Source organism: Candoia aspera, chromosome 11 (genome assembly GCF_035149785.1).
Source record: "Candoia aspera isolate rCanAsp1 chromosome 11, rCanAsp1.hap2, whole genome shotgun sequence".
Classification (NCBI taxonomy): domain Eukaryota; kingdom Metazoa; phylum Chordata; class Lepidosauria; order Squamata; family Boidae; genus Candoia; species Candoia aspera.
In genome coordinates, this window is record NC_086163.1 from 417,109 (window position 1) to 437,018 (window position 19,910).

Sequence of the window (19,910 nt, forward strand, 5' to 3'; positions counted from 1 at the left end):
AACTGAAGAGGATAATGACTATTCTGTTGTTTATTTATTTATAGAAATCAGATCCTAAGATAGTTTTTTTTTTTGCTCCTTTTCCTCTTCAGGATCTATTTCTAAGAATTGTAATTGGCAGTCGTTTTTGGTTATATGAATTAAGTCCAAATAATACTGTGATTTCAGATTATTCCCCCTCCCAGCCCCCTGCTTTAAAAAAGCTTATTGTTCTTTCAGAGGCTGACAAAGATGTTAACAGATCGAGCCCGGAAATCGCTGGATCCTTTGAAGTTACCAGAAGGATTTCAAAGCAAAGTGGTTGCACCTCGCAATGCAAAGCTGGTTAGAGAAGAAAAGAAGGATGCTCCAGTATGTTCCTTTTTGGGGGGCTACAACCTTTTGGGATTGATGAGCATATGTGGATATTTGAGAATGTGTCAAGGGATAAAGGAAAACAGGTAGTCCTTGACTTACAATGGCAAATGGGACCAGAATTTCCCTTGCTCAGAGATGCGGTCATAAAGTGTGACTGCGTTGCTTAGCGATGGCAATCCCTGCAGTCCCAGTTGCCACTGTTAACCAAATCCAACAGTTGTTAGGCTGCTGCCAGGTAGGGGATGGAGGGTGTGTGCGGGGGTGCAGGGGAGACACAGCAAGGGTTGGAGGTGCGAGGGGGTGTGTGAGAGGCGCAGTGAGGGTCAGGGAGGGTGTGCAAGGGTGCAGCGTGTATCAGAAAGGGTGCATGGGGGTGCAGTGTGGGTTGGGGAGCGGGTGCAAGGGGGTGCACGAGAGACACGGGTCAGGGAGTGTGTGTGAGGGTGTGGCATGGGTTGGGGAGGGTGCGCAGGTGTGTGGTGCAGGTCAGGGAGGGTGTACATGGGTACAGTGTGGGTTGGGAAAGGTGTGCAAGGGTGTGCAAATGGCCAGAGTGGCATGAGCACAGAGGGGCTGGGGGAGGTTGCACGGGTGGGGGAGATTTACCCCAGTGATTTACGACCTTCCCTGCTGGCTTCCCCATTGATTTTCTGGGAAAGCCAGCAGGGAAGGTTGCAAATGGCAATCACGTGATTGCGGGTCGCTGCAACTGGTCCTAAGTGTGAACTAGTTGCCAAGAGCCCAGATTGCGATCAGGTGACTGTGGGGGTGCTGGGACAGCCGGAACTCCAAGGACCAGTCATAACCACCATTCGTTCAGCACTGTCATAACTTTGAATGATTGCTGACCAAATGGTGGTAGGTTAAGGACTACAAGGGCTGTAATATGCTTAGAACTTGCCACATACTCCATTGCACTGAAGGCAAAGTTAGCGATGATCAGAGAAATGCAGCAAAAAGGAATGTCACCTATCCACAATTGTCCATTCACAGTTTGCTTTGTTCAAGACAAGGAAAATAGGGAAGCATTTAAGAAAGCTGCAAACAAATGAAAGTTCCAATAAGTCAAATGGACAATCTGTATATATAATTTTTAAAAGAATTTCAGTGGGAAATCATCATTCTTCTTGGACTGCACCACAACAGGTTATAAGTCTATCTCCCAGAGGAAGAACAGCAGGAAAAGCCATTCTTAGTGAAGATCTTGATGCAGTTTTGTTTCTCATTACAGCTGACACCATCCGCTTTCCTGAAAGAGATGTCTCTCACAACGGAACAAAAACTGGCAGGCACCCATGAAATGCATTTGCCTCGCATTGTTCAGCTTTTGGACATGAGTGAAACCTCACATCAAAAAGTAAGTATTTTCTTCCACTTTAATTCTTTCTGGGTACAGGCATGAAAGAGTTTTTGCTTGCCACTGTAAAGGCAAGGGATATGTTAAAAGAAAATTAAGATTTCAAGAATCCTTTTCTTTACAAAAAAAGATCTTGACCAGGCACAGGATTTTCTCATCTCTCAAAAAATGGGAATGGGAAATGTGTACCTCCAAATGATCAGGGACATACAGTATCCTCAAAATTGCATGCTTGGAGATGTGTTTATTCTCTGCACGTTTGTGGCAACAATTGCCTGTACCTGCTGTCCAAGGAAGAACATCCAAATGTTGTTGCTTTTCACTCTATCCCATAGGGATCTATTAAAGTGAACCTTCAATTTAATTGATTTAGGATTAGCAGATTTTAGATGCATCTGAAAAAAGTATGTTACACATTACATGCTTGGGTGTATTCCTGTTTGCCCCTGTCTGCATGAATAAAATGCCTAACATTAGTATAATATCCAAAATAAAGATGAATAAAATCCATTCTGATTTAACAGATATTCTGCTTGAATGGATGCACCTTCCCCCTTTAGTTGTTAAATGAAGAGCTTACCATCATAAAATCAGTGACTGCTCTCCTTTAATGGAGTGTCAAGCCCCTTCTTCTTGAGGCTGAGTTGCTTTACCATATCTAATTGGGAGGCCAGTCCAAGTTGCATCCAACATGTGGCCTATAAAATAATAGTCTTCACCTTAGCTACTGCATCCAAATCTCAGCAGCCAGGAATGAGCCATGATACTTTCTGCCACAGAATGAAGCCACTCTAGACCACTTATCCATCTGGCCGTCAGCATTGGTTCTTCTTTGATCACGGGAAAGCACCAGCTCATCAAGGAAGCTCCAAAGCAAAAGGCTGGCTGGATTTTCTACAGATATTAAAATAGCAAATACCGATCACATACTGTATGTCTATACCTGATGACAGGCTGTAGCTTAGACTCTATCCAGCATTCTGTGCTATGTAGTAGTCAAAGCTTTCCTAGGAAAAAAAAGCTTTCTGCGTGAATATCTGCATCTGCCATAGCGCTTAAAAGCACCAGAGATTTGCCAGACACCCTCGTGACAAGAGCCTGCAGAGAGCTGAGAGATCCACCAGCATTAGTTTCATGTACAAAGGCAACCATAAGTAACTTGAGTTGTTGACAGTGACCGATTTTTAAACTAACCTCACGTTTTGGTCAAGCATGTTACTTTGGTTCTATTTAATGGTTCTTATTTAAAATATTAGCTGCTCTTTAGCTGATGTTCTATGAGATCTAATGGGTATAGATGCAACATAACTGCTTTATCCAGCTTCAGTATTTCCATATGTTCCTCTGCTTCTTCAGTTCTCCTCAGTTGACCTGGACCGGACCCTGTTTCAACCATTCCCATCAGAAGTGATTTTTCAGAACTATGCCCCTTGTGAGCTATATGAAGTACCACTGATCCTGAGGAACAATGACAAGGTAGACTTTATCAATAGACTTGGGACATTGTTTGGGGAAAGGGGTCAGGGAAAGAAAGCTTGCTTAGATTTTGTGCTGCACTTTCGAAGAGTTATAAGAACTGGAGCTTTTCTTACTGAATGATACTGCTTCTGACAAACTCTTTCAAGAGAAATGTCTGCTTTAATGCAACCAATTTAAAAATGAACTATAACAATAACTCTTTATTGTATTTTTGTTAATACTATGAATTGAAAGATTTCCAGTCTTTGAAGACTTCACTCTTAAAAGTTCAAGCAAGACTATTTTAGCTTTTCTTTCTGGTTACCATTCTGACATTGTGTGAGCAGAAGGTACAAAATGAAGCAAACTTCTGTACTGCCAGTGTTCTAGTCCTGAAGGAAAGTAGGATTTAAATCAACTAGTTAATGATGGAGAGTGAAGTATAATTCCATGTTATTGTGGTTTATTTTTGTGGAGTCCTTGGTGCTCTCTGAGCCTTGTTGCAAACACTGAAGATGTTGCCTAGTCTGGCAATGAAACATCTGCAAGAAAACAACAAGGCTCAGAGAGCACCAAGGACTCCACAGTTCAACCCTGATCTACAAATATTCTCTTTGATTGGTTTATTTTTAAATTTCAGCCTCCAAGTTTTACTTCAGCTGCCAGAATTTACTCTCGTGATCCTAAGATGTTCAGACATTCTGTTAGGGATGCATTTTCATCAGAATAGCTGAGCTAGTACAGTTATATATTCTCTGCTTAACTGAACAATCATAATTAGATTATATGGCTTCTGAATCCTTTATATTTTTAGCCACGAACAGTCCAAAATAGCTTTCCTGCCCTGCAACTGGCAACAGCAATTAAGTTTCCTTCCAGTTTTGACAATAAGGTATCATTTAAGGGCTTGCGGTCCTCTTGTACAGTTTGCTTTAAGTCAATAAAATGCGGTGCAGATTCATTCTAGCCCTTGTAATATTTCCCATCATTTTTTCTCAGCTTAGCAAAGGAATTGAACAATATGTTGAGATTATTTAGTTTATGATTATTTTGTCTTCTGATACATTTCTGGATTTTTTGGAAAATATTTCCATCTCATCTGAAATTAACTCTTTTATCTTTTTTTCTGAAATTATGCTATAAGGAAGTAAACCTTACACCTTAGAGGTCTTTTTGTTTCCAATTTTGGTCAAGTTACTACTTTTGGAGCTTCATTATACAATCTGTGCAGTGTGAATAGGATAAAGAAAAGCCTTAATGTAGTATTCCCGAACCATGCCTGTATTGAAATACAACTCCAAGAACTTCTAAGAAAAAGATGTTGGAATAACATTTAATTGCAGACTAAATATGAATCATCAGTGTGTTTTTGCTGCAAAAATGGCGAATACAGTGTTAGGCAGTATCAATAGAAGTATAATTTCCAAATAATGGGAAATAATGATTCCAGTTATTTTGGTTTGATCAGACCTGCTCTCCTTGAGTATTATGTCTAGTTCAGTGCTTATTTCACCACCTAAGAAGGATTCAGGCATATTACAATAAGTTCAGAGAAGCAGTGAGAAAGATCAGAAGACTACAAATTGTTCGGCTTCCAATAGGGGACATGGCCGACTGAATAGCTGTGTCTGCAAGCTCCACGGACATAACTGACAACGTGGCGGCTTTTTGGGCATGGGCAGGCTTTTTCCCGAAGCTTGGAGCGTTTTCACAGATAAAGAAAATGCTTGGAATCATCCCATCTGCCCTTCAGAATGGCGACTTGCAGCCAGAGAATTGCAAACAGCATCTGCATCAATCTGGTAAGAGTCACCGGGAAGCTGGGACATCACCATTTCCAAGCCGCTCTGTAGCCTTAAAGGGAAACTAGGTCAAGCCGCCCCATTTCTAAATCACTCAATTTATATATATATTTTTTAAGTTACGTACCCTAAGAGAGTAGTTAAGAGCAGAGACATCACACTGACAACAAAGGTCCACATAGTTAAAGCAATGGTGTTCCCCGTAGTAACATATGGCTGCGAGAGCTGGACCATAAGGAAGGCTGAGAGAAGGAAGATAGATGCTTTGGAACTGTGGTGTTGGAGGAAAATTCTGAGAGTGCCTTGGACTGCAAGAACATCAAACCAGTCCATACTCCAGGAAATAAAGCCAGACTGCTCATTTGAGGGAATGGTATTAAAGGCAAAACTGAAGTACTTTGGCCACATAATGAGAAGACAGGACACCCTGGAGAAGGTGCTGATGCTAGGGAGAGTGGAAGGCAAAAGGAAGAGGGGCCGACCAAGGGCAAGATGGATGGATGACATTCTAGAGGTGATGGACACGTCCCTGGTGGAGCTGGGGGTGTTGACGACCAACAGGAAGCTCTGGTGTGGGCTGGTCCATGAAGTCACGAAGAGTCGGAAGCAACTAAACGAATAAACAACAAACAACACCCTAAGAGAGACTTTCTACAGCAAGTAGAAGTGATCTCTCTTGGTACTTGTCATTATTTTTGGGATTAATTTTCAGAAATCTTTTAAAGTTTTGGCTTGTTTTCCCATTTGGATATTGATGAGGATTGAGAATAAATAATTGCCTCCCTGTTATTACTTTTGTATTAAATTTGAAGGATTTAATATTTTCCTACATGTTGAATCTGCTGTTTTGAACTTCAGTTTTCTGTCCACTTCTGTCCTTCCTGGAGCTGCTTGTTAGCATACTTTCTCTTAGGTCAACAACTTTCGGAGATTCCCCATTAACTCATTAACTCCTCCTCTCACTAGTACAAGTATCTAGGGGGTGCTGTAATCTACTGCCTGAAACATGGAGAATTTCAAGGAGACTTCCTCAGAGTTCCGTTATGAGCTTCGCTGTGAGTTTAAACAGATCTTTCATGATACTTGTCAAGCTAATCTGCAAGACATTCGAGACATTACAGAAAATATCAGCTTTAAAATGTGTCATCTGGCTGAGGACGTTGTGTGTCCTACCAGCCAGGAACCACGCTGAGACAAGGAATAGGTCTCTAGTGTTTTATTACTGCTACATAACAGAAAATCCTAACAAACTGAAGAAGCGTGGGAAAAACCCAGACAGATAAACCCCAAAGGCTAAGGCGGGCCTGATCTGTGTCTCTTTGAATGGATACCTAATTTCTCAGTACTACGCATGCGCTTTACAGCCTGGATGGGAGCCCCCTGCTCGCCATCCTTACTCATGACATCGTGGAAGAAGATGAAGATTTTACCAAAGAGCTGTTTCCACTGACAGTGAGATTGAAGCTCAAATACATTTGGGTATTGGAGGGGTTAAAGAGACAGTCTGACTTGCAAATTACAAATGGAGTTGCTTTTTTAATGGAATGTTATGGGAAATAAGAAGTTCTGTTCTGTGGGAGGTTTTTTGCTGAGAAGTCTGAGTTTCTAAGTGGGGCAGTTGGGCTGTTTGGTTTCTGTATGAAAAATGCCCTGTGTGTAATATGGAGATATATAAATGTTTTGGTATATTTTGAGGTGGGGTAAAAATTAAGATTTTTTTAATTGATATTAAGGCTTGTATGATTCCATTTTTATTTAATGATTTGGATTAAGATTTACTGGATTGCCTTTAAGGTTTGTTTGATTTTTAAGATTTATAAGTTATAATAATAATTGTTTGGTTTTAGGTTTAATAGGGTTAAGATTGTTGAATTTAAATGTTTTTATAATTTGATTTCTATTATAGTGGACAGAAATATATAGAATAGTGGTAGAAAGGAAATAATTAAATAAATGTTGTTTTTTGGGGGGAGTTGATTTGGAGGTTTATATATTTCTAAGGGGAAGGAGCAATTGTGTTTAATGATGTTTATAATGTGCTAATGGATTGATTTATAGAAATGTGATCTTGGTTTGATATAGAGTAAGGGATTGATTAGGGATTTGATATTCTAGAGGTGACGGACTCGTCCCTGGGGAAGCTGGGGGTGTTGACGACCGACAGGAAGCTCTGGCATGGGCTGGTCCATGAAGTCACGAAGAGTCGGAAGCGACTGAACGAATAAACAACAAAGGGATTGATTATGGAAATTGCTGTATATTCTTGTTGTTGAAAGTCAGAAGTCACTTCTTTATGAAATTTTCAAAATTCTTTTTTCTTGTGCTTTACGCTTCTTTAGTTTTTTTCTTTCTTTTTCTTTTTTTTTGCTTTTTTGTAGTTTTTATCTTTGCTTCAAACTTAATAAAATTCTTACTAAAAAAAAGATTAGAAATTGTTCCTAGCTGATCTAAATGGGTTATGGGGCCAGATTAATTACACCTCAGGGTATTGAAGGAAATAGCAGAGGTAATTGCAGAACCACTCTCTGTAACCTTTGAGAAGTCCTGGGGAACAGGTGAGGTCCCAGAAGACTGGAGGTGGGCTAACGTTCCTATTTGCAAAAAGGGAAAGAAGCAGGACCCAGGAAACTACAGGCCTGTGAGCTTGACATCAGGTATTTTGAACAGATAATCAGATAGCATGCCAGTGAGTGTTTGGATAGGAATTCATTCATTAGCCAGAACCAACATGGATTTATGCTGAACAAGTCATGCCACACTAACTTGATCTCCTTTTTTGACAGAAATGCTAGCTTGGTTGATCAGGGAAATGCTGTAGATACAGTACATTTTGACTTCTTCAAGGCTTTTGACAAAGTCTCTCAAAGCATCCTTATCAACAAAAATGTCAAATATGGGTTTGACAACTCCACCATTAGGGACGCGGTGGCGCTGCGGGTTAAACCGCTGAGCTGTCGATCGGAAGGTCGGCGGTTCGAAACCGCGCGGCGGGGTGAGCTCCCGTTGCTCGTCCCAGCTCCTGCACACCAAGCAGTTCGAAAACATGCAAATGTGAGTAGATTAATTGGTACCGCTTCGGCGGGAAGGTAACGGCGTTCCGTGAGTCATGCTGGCCACATGACCCGGAAGTGTCCTATGGACAACGCCGGCTCCAAGGCTTTGAAACGGAGATGAGCACCGCCCCCTAGAGTCGGACACGACTGGACTTTACGTCAAGGGAAACCTTTACCCTTTACCCTTTAACTCCACCATTAGGTAGATCCATAGCTAGCTCAAGGATCATACTGAAAGGGTAGTTACAAATGGTGTCAAATCTACCTGGAGAGAACCCTTGAGTGGGATGCCATAGGGCTCTGTCCTGGGCCTAGTGCTGTCCAATGTTTATATAAATAATGTGGATGAGGGAGTTGAGGGAATGCTCACCAAATTTGCAGATGATACAAAGCTAGGATGGGTTACTAATACTTGAGAAGAGAGAAGAAGTTAAAAAAGACTTAGACTGGCTAGAACAGTAGACATAAAGAAATAGAATGAAATTTTACAGGGAGAAATATAAAATCATGCATCTAGGCAAGAAAAATGAAAAAAAACAAAACATGTACAGGATGGGGGAAATTTGGCTCAAGAGCAGCACTTGTGAGAAGGACTTTGGTGTACTAGTGGATCACAAGCCCAACATGTTCCAACAGCGTAATGCAGCTGCAAAGAAGAGCAATGACATCTTTTTTTAAAAAAAATAATTGTTACTGAATTTTTAAAAAAAGCTATAATAAAAAACTAAACCAGAAAGAAAAATAAAAAATAGAGAATAGAAAATGCAAGAAAAAAGCGGAAAGAAAGAAGAGGAAAGAATAAGGAAAAGGGAAAAGAAATATCCAGTGGCATCAGGGTCATAGTGTAACAATAAACAAACAAAGACTATCCTTCTATTCCTATTGGGTCTTGACATTTTTCTTGCTAATGTGTGGCTTTTTAGAGATGCTTGGTTGCTACGTATTGGCTTATGAGGGCTTTAAATGCTTTAAATGTCACTAGCCACACTCTTTACTGCTGACTTGCAGTAACAAGCGTGATATTGTAGGCTATCTCACATTTGAGGAATGAGGACTCAGACTCAGCAGAGTGGTCTCCTTGTGGCATTCCTGTCAAATCTATATGTTATTTGTACCTTGAATTCAAGAGTAATGAATGGACGCTACTAGTGTGGAATGTCATGCTTAGTGAAGGCAATAGAATGCCCAGAGATCATAGAATGTAAGGGTTGGAAGGAAGATGGAGATAATCTGATCAAATCTTCTGCAGGAATCCACTACCAGATAGATAGATAGAGCATCCAAGATAGATAACCATCTAGCTAGAGCATCCAAGTTAGATGACTATCCAGCTAGAGCATCCAGGATAGATGACCATCCAGCTACAGCATCCAAGATAGATGACCATCCAAGCAGAGAATCTACCATCTCCCAAGGCAGTCTGATCCATTGTTGAGTAGCTTTTATTCTCAGGACAGTCAGACAAAAGAAATTATAGTCTGAGGCAGAAACGTAATTTGAGAAAGTGTCTTAGACTTGACCCTCCCTAGTTCTCATGAAGATAAAGGGAGGGAGGGGGGGGAAGCACATTGAGACTTGCAAGGTTCTGTTACTGTAAGCTTAAAATTAAAACAGTTTTAGAATTCATGACTTTGGTGTTCAAGTCTCATCTACCTCAAAGGGATGCCATACTGTATATCAGTGTTGTATGATAGGACTTCTTCCCACAGTTCTTTTTCTGCTTTTGTCTTTGCTGCTGGGAGGGCATGGGATTATTGCTGTGTTATGGCCCTAGGGTCAATCTGCCAAGATTGCTGTGTCCAAAGTGAATAATATATTTTAAACAGAGGCCCTACCATTTTCTTGTGGTTTTGAGTGATTCTTCTCATTGAATGTCTTCCTTAACACCTGCATTTCCTGTAGATCCCACGACTTGTGAAAATTGTTTTGGAGAGTTCACCTTACTTCAGAGTCATCAGCCCCAATGATGTGTGCAACAAAGTCGCACCTGGCATGCCATCAACATTCCGCATTCTGTTCACTCCTGAGGAAAACAAGGTAATTCTTTTCTGATGCGTTATTCTTCAAAGTTGTTCTCTATAAATATATTTAGCCTTTTCCTTCTTTTCCCAAGGTTGATACAAAATCAGTTTTCCCTCCTTCTGTCATAATAAGTACACAACTGACAGACAGAATGAATGAACCCTAACAGTACTAAAATGCCAAGCTATCGAATAGAGGTGCCCACAGCATGTGTGTGCGTGTGAGAGAAGGATAAGATGGTGGAAGCAATATTGTGATCAAAGCAATGCATATACAAAGGAGGTGTGTCTTGGGTCACAACAATACTTCCTTCATCTTCCCTTACATCCCCCCCCCCCTTCTGGACACCACTGCCTTCAGACAAGATGATAGAGAATTAGTCTTACAGGAGAAGCTGGTTTGACACCTCTTGCTTAGAGATAATGATTTTGGCTTGGTTAGCATGTATGAACCCAGCCATGGTTTATTTAACAAGTCACAATGGCTGGGCTTCCATCTATATACAGTGAACATCTCTATTACAAGAAAGTTGCTGGATATTTCAAACTTACCTCATAAGACTGTTGTGATTTAATCATGAGTTTGTGGAGATTCTCTGTACTTTCCTGTCCTTGCAAACCATGCTTGTTTTCCATACACTAATTCATACATTGCCTTTTGCTCTGTAAATTTTTCACCTTTCCTTTTGAGAAACTCATCAACTCCATCCAACAGTTTTCTTGCTCCCTCATCCTCTCAACCTATCCACTCTTTTTTCACATACTTGTTTTGGGATTTGATCCTCATTTATTCTTTCTGTATGCTCAAACTGCCTCAATATACAGTTAATACTCACTTATTGACCATTTGTTCAGAGACCATTTTAAGTTACGATGGTACTGAAAAAATAACTTTACGGCCCATTTACAATGTTCCTCATCCAGACCCTCACAGCCTCCAGGGACTGGGATAGGACGTTCATGGCATCGCTTAATTCACCAGGGGCAGAGATATATAGTTGGATATCTTCAGCGTACTCATGTAGCCTCATGTAGATGTTAGAGGGGAGGCACTGAACTCTGTGGCACCCCACATAGTAAGGGCTGAGGGCAGGACCTCTCCTCCCCAATCACCACCAACTGGAATCAACCCTGGAGAAAGGTGAACTAGCACAACACCATGCTGCCCACCTCCAATCCTCTGAGTGTCAGGGTCAGCCTCGCTTCGCAATAAGACACAGACTCACTTAATGGGTATTAAGGATTTCTGGTTTATTGGAATGATAGCTGACAGAATGAAAAACGGGAACAGGGTAGGTGGTGTGGAGGTGTCCTTTTTATACCCTCTTGTATTGCCCCGGGCTCCCCACCCCACATTGTCCTGATCCCTCTTGATGGGACCCTTGATGGCTGCCTGGGCATTTTCCCGGTGTCTTCTTTTGTCTCCCAGCGACGGTTGTGTCCTCCGGGGCACCAGGTGCGGCTTATCTCCGTCCCTCTGACGTCCTTCTTTTCAGCTGCCTATGGGTCCATGGGTGTGGGTGCTTTTGGGTGCTTGTGTTAATCCCTAGTTTGATTATCTCCTTCCTCTATTTCTTAATGATCATGATCTACGTTGTGAGGCTCTTTGTGCCTTGCAACGAGGTCATGACACTGAGGTGATCCAGAAGGATACCATGGTTGATGGTATCAAAAGCCACAGAGAGATCAAGTAGGGCAAGGATGGATGCACAAGCCCATCCTGCCCCTGCCAGAGATCATCCAAAAGTGCAACCAAGCCATTTCCGTTCCATACCTGGATCTGAATCCTGACTGAAAAGGATCGAGATAACCACCTTCTGAACCACCTTCCCCCAAAAAGGGAGGTTAAATATTGGATGGAAATTGTCCAATATGTTGGGATCCAGTGATGGTTTATTGAGGAGGGGGCAAACCAACTCCCTTCCTCAAGGATGAATTAACCACCACCAGAACCCAACCACCTGTCCCCTCCTGGGCAGCCTTAGCTAGCCAGGAGGAACATGGATCTAAGGAGCAGGTGGCCGAGCTCACAGACATAAGGACCCTGTCCACTTCCTCAGGTGCAACAGGTTCAAACCATTCCCAGATAAAGAGCAAGACTGTTCCCCAGGCATCTCCACTGGACCTTCACCAAGGCTGGCATCTAACTGGGAACAAATTTGGGCAATTTTGTCTGACAGATGGCCTGAAAATTCCTCTGCCTGGCCTTGAATGTGAATCTCTGGGTTCCCCTCACCCAAAAGGGCTCAGGTCACCTGAAACAAGGCTGCCAAATGGCAACCCACAGGCACAATAAGGGCGGAGAAGTATTGTGGCTTTGCAACCCTTACTGCCACACAGTAGGCGTTAATGGCAGCTCTCACCTGTGTTTGGTTGAGTCCATCCTTTGTTGACCACCAGGAGTGTTCTAGGTTTTTTCTTCTCCCATTTCTTCTCCCTCAGCTCTTCTACAAGCCACAGGGAGGGAGAGGTTGCATGGGCACAATCCAATCCAAGGCCACAGCCACCCTCTCGTTCCAAGCGGCAACTAAGGCCTCAGTCAGACTGTGCAGCAGACCCTCAGGAACAACCTCCAGCTCCCTCTGGAACCCTTCCAGGTCCATCAGCCACCAAGGATGGACCAATCTAATAGGTCCCACCTCCCTGCAGTGGGGGGCGGTGCCAGAGAGCTCCTCCAATTTCAGATCACGTAGCCACTGCTCCAACAGGAACACCAGATCTGGGGTGTGACCATTGTCATGTGTTGGATGACCTGGGATAGGCCCAGGGCTGTCATGGTGGTCATGAACTCCCAGGCCCCCTCAGACCCCACTCCTAGAGAAGGCAGATTGAAGCCCCCCAGAACCTAAGTCTGAGGAACTCTACTGCCATCCCAGAAGTGGAGTCAAGGAGGTCAGGCAGGAAGGTTGCTATGCAGCAGGGAGGCTGGTACACCAGCAACAATCCCAACTGACCGCTAGAGCCCAACTTAATGGACAAGGTCTCACATCTAGTGGCCTGTGGTGCAGCGCCCCTGAAAGCCGTAAGGGATTCCTGGATGACAATCACCACACTCCCACCCTTGCCCCAGAGCCTCGGCTGATGCAACTTCGGAAACCCTGCTGGGCATATTTCTGAAAGGGCCAGGTCTCAGTAATTGTTAACCCGATGTTATCATTAACCCTAATGACGGGGGTCATGGAGCAAAGAGTTCCCAACTGCATTTTAATGATCCTCCCCTTGTTGCCCAGTAGCCTTTGGTCAGCTGGCGCTTAAAGATAGCGATTGGGTTAGAACTGTCACCCACGCAGTGAGGGCACACTAAACATTTACCTTGTTGCTTTGTTTTGAAAAATAGTCGCTGTCTATTTTTCATGGAGAGTGAAGAATAAAATTAGGTCTCCAAATTCAGTGCCTGCATCTTTAAAAAAGAGAAACATCAGAAACCCGCTAGGAGCCCTTTGAAGGAATAAGGATGTTGGGGGTACCCAGCAATTCACCTGGAGTTCTCCTAAAGCCTGAAGCGAGAAAGCAAAGCTTCCAGGGCTACTGCTGGGGAAGGGGGATGGAAAGGAGCAAGCGACAGGGTGCCCTGACCTTATGAAGTAGTGAAGCTGGAATCTCCTGAAACCCGCGTAATTCCGGTGATTTCTTACAGTCCACAAACAGCCAGTCGTTTTATAGCAAGTCCAGGCGAAAGGATGGATTCACAGTATAGTACAAATACAAATGAAGTTCAAAGCAGGCGCTGATTGCAGAGAGATGAGAGGATGAAATGATAGGTAGATAATAAGGAATAAAAAGAGGCTACTCCTTTGCTGGCATAGACATCTATTGATCCCTGGAGATCACATCTCAAAAATGGGCGCAGGATCTTGGGGTGGCTGGTACTAGCAAAGCACTCTGTGATCGCCTGAGGTCAAGTTGCTGCAAGGCCTGCTTAATCTAAGAAGATTTTAGGGCTTAAGTGGCTGTGGAATAAATACAGGGAGATCTCTGCTAGGCAGAATAGATTAGAAGGTCTGAATTAACATGCAGACTAGCAGGCATTTGGGGCAGAAAAGTGGGAAATTAAAAAAAAAATCAGGAGGGGGACCCTTGTATACAAGGACCCTAACCCCTTTCCAACTTGGCAGTGCTGGTCATGGGGTGACTCCTCATTTTTCACATTCTTCTTTCTGCCCAGGATTATTTTCACGAAGTAACCTGCATTACTGAAAGGGAAAAATTCATTGTCCCTATCCGAGCAATTGGTGCCAGGGGCATTTTGGATTTCCCAGACCAGCTGAATTTCTCCACATGCCCTGTCAAGCACAGTACACAGAAAACCCTGCTTGTTCGCAACATTGGCAACCGTGAGGCCCGCTACCAGATTACCACCCAGAGGTAAGATCCTGAACTTTCTCTCTAGCCCAAAGGCCTATGGCAGTGGAATTAGTTCCACTGGCAGTTTCAGATTATTCAGGACCCAACTCGAGACTGGGCGTAGTTTTCTTGTCAGAGCAGTGGCAAGGTGATACAAGGGGAGAGTTACACCGGTCCCCCTTGTCATGGTCAGAACACACCCTGGTGACCTTGAGATTCTATGCCGCCCCCCCTCTGCAGGGAGGCAGGACCCATTTAATTGGTCCTCCCCCGGCGACTGATGGGAGCTGGGAGTTATACCCAAGGATCTGCTGCACAGTCCAGCAGAGGCCCTGGCTGCTGCCTGGACAGGATTGCGCCTGTGCGTCCTCTCTTGTCCCATTGAATCCGATACGCCCCGTGGTTTACGGAGGAGTTGAGAGTCCTGAAGAGGATTAAGAGATGTCTAGAGTGCTGCTGGAGGAAGGCAAGGACCAAAGTCCTACCTTGTAGTGGTAAGAGTGGCGAAACGTCAGTATTTCTCCACTCTTATTGCATCTGTGGAATGCTGCCTGGCAGCCCTTTTTAAGATCACCTGATCGCTTCTTGGGAAAGTGTTTAAGATCACCTGATCGCTTCTTGGGAAAGGGGGATCAGAAATCCACCTATAGGACCATGCTGAGTTTTCTGGGCATCTGTAGGATAAAATCGCTCAGATCCATTCCACATTGGACTCCAAGCATGAGACAGGGTCTGTGGAGATGCCCAGGGAACATTATTCGGTTATCTGGGAACAGTTTGATCCTGTTGGGCCTGAGGAAGTGGACAGGATCCTCTGGACTGTAAATCTGGACCCTACTATCCTGGACAATTTTCATCCTGTCTCCCACCTCCCCTTTTTGGGGAAGGTGGTTGAGAAGGTGGTGGCATTGTAGCTCCACAGGATGCTGGATGAAACAGATTATCTAGACCCCTTTCAGTCAGGTTTCAGGCCTGGATATGGGACAGAATCGGCATTGGTCGCACTTATGGATGATCTCTGGTGGGAACAGGATGGAGGGAGTGCATCCATCCTGGCTCTCCTTGACCTCTCAGTGGCTTTCGATACCATTGACCGTGGTATCCTTTTGGGTCGGCTCAGGGAGTTGGGGGTGGGCGGCGTAGTCTTACTCTGGTTCACTTCCTTCCTCCAGGGCTGATACCAATCGGTGGTGATAGGGAGTGAGAGATCCGACCCTTGACCCCTCTATTGTGGGGTGCCACAGGGTTCGGTTCTCTCTCCTCTCCTATTTTAACATCTACGTGAAACCACTGGGTGAGATCATCCGTCACCACGGGATGAGGTATCATTAATATGCAGATGATACTCAGTTATACATCTTCATCCCGGGTGATACCAATCGAAGCAAATATTTGTAGCTCAGGGTTAAACTGTGGAGTCTTTGGTTCTCTCAGAGAGCACCAAGGACTCCACAAAGTAAATAAATAAGTTAGATATCAACAATAAGTCTCTCAGTGGCATGGCTTTTATCTTTCAGGGACTTGACGTAAACAGATTTATAGTTATGGAGGCATGGTGCAGACTATCATCAGCTGCAGAAAGCCTCTTCTGTGCTATATTAGAAAATGCCCCACACTTACCCTGGATCTTTTGCTTCACAATGGTAAATCTAGAACATTCACTTCCAGTTTTATACTAGTAGCCACCCAGGTCGTTTAGAATTGTTGCATGGCCAGTTCAGTGCTCTCATATCTCCCCAAAGCCCTCATTGGTTAAGGTTAAATATACCCGATTCCTGTTTATCCTTATTACCAGCCGTATCATCTCCGGGACTGAACACAGGACTCAGAGAGGGATCTGACGAATTTGGAATAGTGAGAATGATGAATTCAGTCTGATTCAGAAAAATAACTTCTGTTGTATTTGGGTTTGTTTGTTTGTTTTGTAGCCATGTCACATTTCATATTTCTTTTGAGGTCAACATAATTTCAAAAGTCTTTTAATGACTTCTGTTGCCAGGCCATCATATAACTGCATATTTAACTGTTTCCTAAGTGAACGACTTTGCATTTATTTCTGTTAAATTTTATTCTGTTACTTTCAGCCCATTTCTCTAACATGTCCTGATCATTTAGAATTTTATTTTTGCCTTCTACAAAATTGACTATCCCAATTCATCCTCAGTGTTTATTATTTCTGTTCCATTTACTTTTTTATTGCCATGACTTGCACATCTCTAGGTGATTCACAAATCAAATTGTAACAATATAAACCATAAACAGCAAAATGATTCCTATTATTATTATTTATTAAATTTATATACTCCATCTCACTATAAAAGTGACTCTGGGCGGTCTACAAATAAAAGTGATAAAAACCATTATAAAAATTCAAAAATACAAAAAATAGAAGAAGATAAAAGAGGGCGACTAAAAGGTGGAGAGAGCTTCTTTAAGCCACAAACCACCCCCAGGGCTGCACATCACTCTTGGACCCCCAAGCTGGTTGGCAGAGCTATTCCTGAAGGCCAGAAGAGTGGGGGGGCAACCTCACCTCAGGGGTCAAGATGTGCCACAGGGTGGGGGCCACGGCAGAAAAGTCTCTCCTCGACCCTGCCAGTCAGAATTCTTTACCCAAGGGGTCCATAACATGCCCCTCCTGCCAGACCGGGTGGGACGGGTCGATGTGGTTGGGACAAGATGGTTCCTTAGGTCACCTGGGCCCATGCTGTGAAGGGCTTTCAAGGTCATGACCTGCACCTTGAATTGGACCTGGAAGCACACCGTGTAGCTCGCACAGCAGAGGTGTTACATGTGCAGCCCTAGAGGCACTCATAATTGCCCGCGTGGCCACATTCTGCACCAGCTGCAGCTTCCAGATACTTTTCAAGGGTAGCTCCATGTAGAGCACATTCATTCATTCATTCATTTATTAAATTTTTATCACTGCCCATCTCCCCTCAAAGGAGAGATTTGCAGTAGTCCATATGGGAGATGACCAGGGTATGAGTGATTGAAAGAAGGGCTTCCCAATCCAGGAAAGGGTGCAACTGGCACACAACATGAAATTGAGCAAAGGCCCTCCTAGCCACGACTGCCACCTGCTCCTCAAGCAGAGTTATGAGTCCAGGAGGACCCCCAAATTGTGCACTGACTCTATCTGGGGCAGTGCAGCCCAATCAAGGACTAATGAAGGTAGATTCCCAGATACAGAGGAGCCCCGCACCCACAACCACTCCACCTTACCAGGGTTCAGCTGAAGCCTGTTGTTCCCCATCCAGACCCCCACAGCCTCCAGGTACCACAAAAGAACATCCACAGCATCACTTAGTTCACCCAGGACAGAGATGTACAATTGGGTATCAGCATACTGATGATACCTCATCCTGTGGTGACAGATGATCTCACCCAGCGGCTTTATGTAGTTGTTAAAAAGGAGTGGAGAGAGCACCGAACCCTGAGGCACCCCACAGAGCAGGGGCCGTGGGTCAGACCACTCGCTACCTATCAACACCGATTGGGACTGGTCTTTCATTTAAATTTAATTAAATAATAATGATAATAATGATAATAATGATAATAATGATAATAATATTCTTCTGAGCCCCTTTACCCTCATGCTGAGCAAATCTGAAGCATTCCTTCCCAAGCAAAACAACAACCCATCATCTCAAGTTAATGTGAAAGAATGGGTCCTGTGAGTGTCTTTTGAAAGAGGATGTACCTCTTTTGCTACATTGCTGAGATAGCCAAAGAAATACTTTGCATTTGGGACGAAGAATAGATTCAACCGAATATTGGTAGCTAATGTTTTAATGAGCAGGTAAGATATGAATGAATGGTATCTAACACTGAAGTGTTTAAACCTGAAAGAAGGTTGGATATTTCAAAAGACGGTGAAACTTATATACAAATCAACAGTTGGAAGAAAAATATTTCCCCAGACATGAATGTTATTTAAAATATGTGGTGAGAGCACATAGTACATGGAAAGTACATGGAAAGTGTCAGCCTTTCAGGGTAGGTCAGGTCAAGAAACAGGCACTGCAGAGATTCCGTCCTGCTTGCTGCTGGTCATCCTCTTCTTCTCTTTCCTTCCACCTTTCCCAGCAGAGCCTTCACCAGAATGCTAGGTCTTCGCATCATGTGTCTGAAATAGGATAATTTGAGCCTGGTCATTTGTGCCTCGAGTGAGAACTGTGGGTTGATTTGTTTGATGATCCATTGGTTTGTTTTCTTGGCTGTCCACGGTATGCTCAGGAGTGTTCTCCAACACCAAAATTCAAAAGTGTCAATACTTTTCTCTCCTGCTTCTTTAAAATCCTGCTTTCGCTCCCATAGAGTGTCACAAGGAATACCTTGGCTTGTACAGTTCTGATCTTTGTAGGTATAGAGACATTATGGCATTTGAATATCTCTTCCAAGGCCTTTCATGGCTGCTCTACCAAGTGCTGGTTTGTGGCATATTTCTTGACTGCTTGTTCCTTTCCTCTTGAAGGTTGTTCCCGAAAGGCAGAAGCTCTCCACCACTTTGAAATCTTTACTGTCAATTCTAAGGCTGATTGTTGTACCTGTTGTCATTAGTTTGGTTTCTTTAGATTTAATTTTAGTCCCATTTTTTTCACTATGCTCTTTGACTTTTAGTACTAGAGCTTGCATTTTCGGCTATGAGGACTAAATGAGGACTAACATATGACTAACCTGTCATATGCAGGTTATTGATGTTTCTTCCTCCAATTTTAAAACCGTGTTCATTTTTTTCCAGTCCAGCATCCCTTAATATATATTCAGCATATAGGTTAAATTAGAGTATATGGCTTCCTGACCTGTATATAAGTTTCTCATGAGATGTTCTGAGATTCCCATTTTTTCTGAGCACTTTCCACAGCTTGACGTGACTGACACAATCAAAGACCTTTCTATAATCAATGAAGCATATCAATACGGACTTCTTTTTGGTATTCTTTGGCTTTCTCAATTATCCAGAGTGCATCAGCAATAATGTCTTGTGTTCCTCAGCCTTTTCTAAAGCCAGCTTGAACATCTGGCAGCTCTTTTTCCATGTAGGGCTCTAATCTGTGTTGGATGATCCTAAGCATTATTTTGCTAGGATGTGAAATTAAGGATATTGTATGATAGTTTTCACATTCTGTTAAGTCTCCTTTTTTTGGTATGGAAATGTAGATTGACCTCTTCCAACTGGTTGGCCACTGTGTTGTTCTCCAGATTTGCTGGCATAGTTTGGTTAGAACCTTGACTGAGTCTTTGTCTGTTGCTTGCCATATTTCAGTGGGTATTCCAAGAGTTCCTGTAGCCTTCCGACTTGGGAATGACTGGAGTGCTGATCTAACTTCATCTTCTAGTACTAGAGGTTCCTGTAAGTAGGGAATATCTTCTAAGGTATCTTGGATGTTGACATCTTTACTGTACAGTGTTTCAGTATATAGGTGTTAGGATGGAGGCTGACTCTGAGGAGGAGGAGGATCAGCCAATCACAGAAAAAGCGAGAGGAAGCCTTGAGCAGCAAGATCCAGAGCCA

At 43.3% G+C, this 19,910-nt stretch overlaps 1 protein-coding gene across 1 annotated transcript in view; it reads left to right on the forward strand.

Annotated features, from left to right (window-relative positions):
- The first annotated feature begins 227 nt into the window (after positions 1–227).
- Positions 228–19,910, forward strand: part of HYDIN (HYDIN axonemal central pair apparatus protein) — a 287,221-nt gene continuing 267,538 nt past the window's right edge. The window contains exons 1-5 of the mRNA XM_063313067.1: positions 228–351; positions 1,589–1,714; positions 3,071–3,190; positions 9,930–10,064; positions 14,214–14,413. Of these exons, the coding sequence (XP_063169137.1) occupies positions 232–351; positions 1,589–1,714; positions 3,071–3,190; positions 9,930–10,064; positions 14,214–14,413 (701 nt within the window). The 5' untranslated portion in view covers positions 228–231. The remainder of the gene's footprint in view (positions 352–1,588; positions 1,715–3,070; positions 3,191–9,929; positions 10,065–14,213; positions 14,414–19,910) is intronic.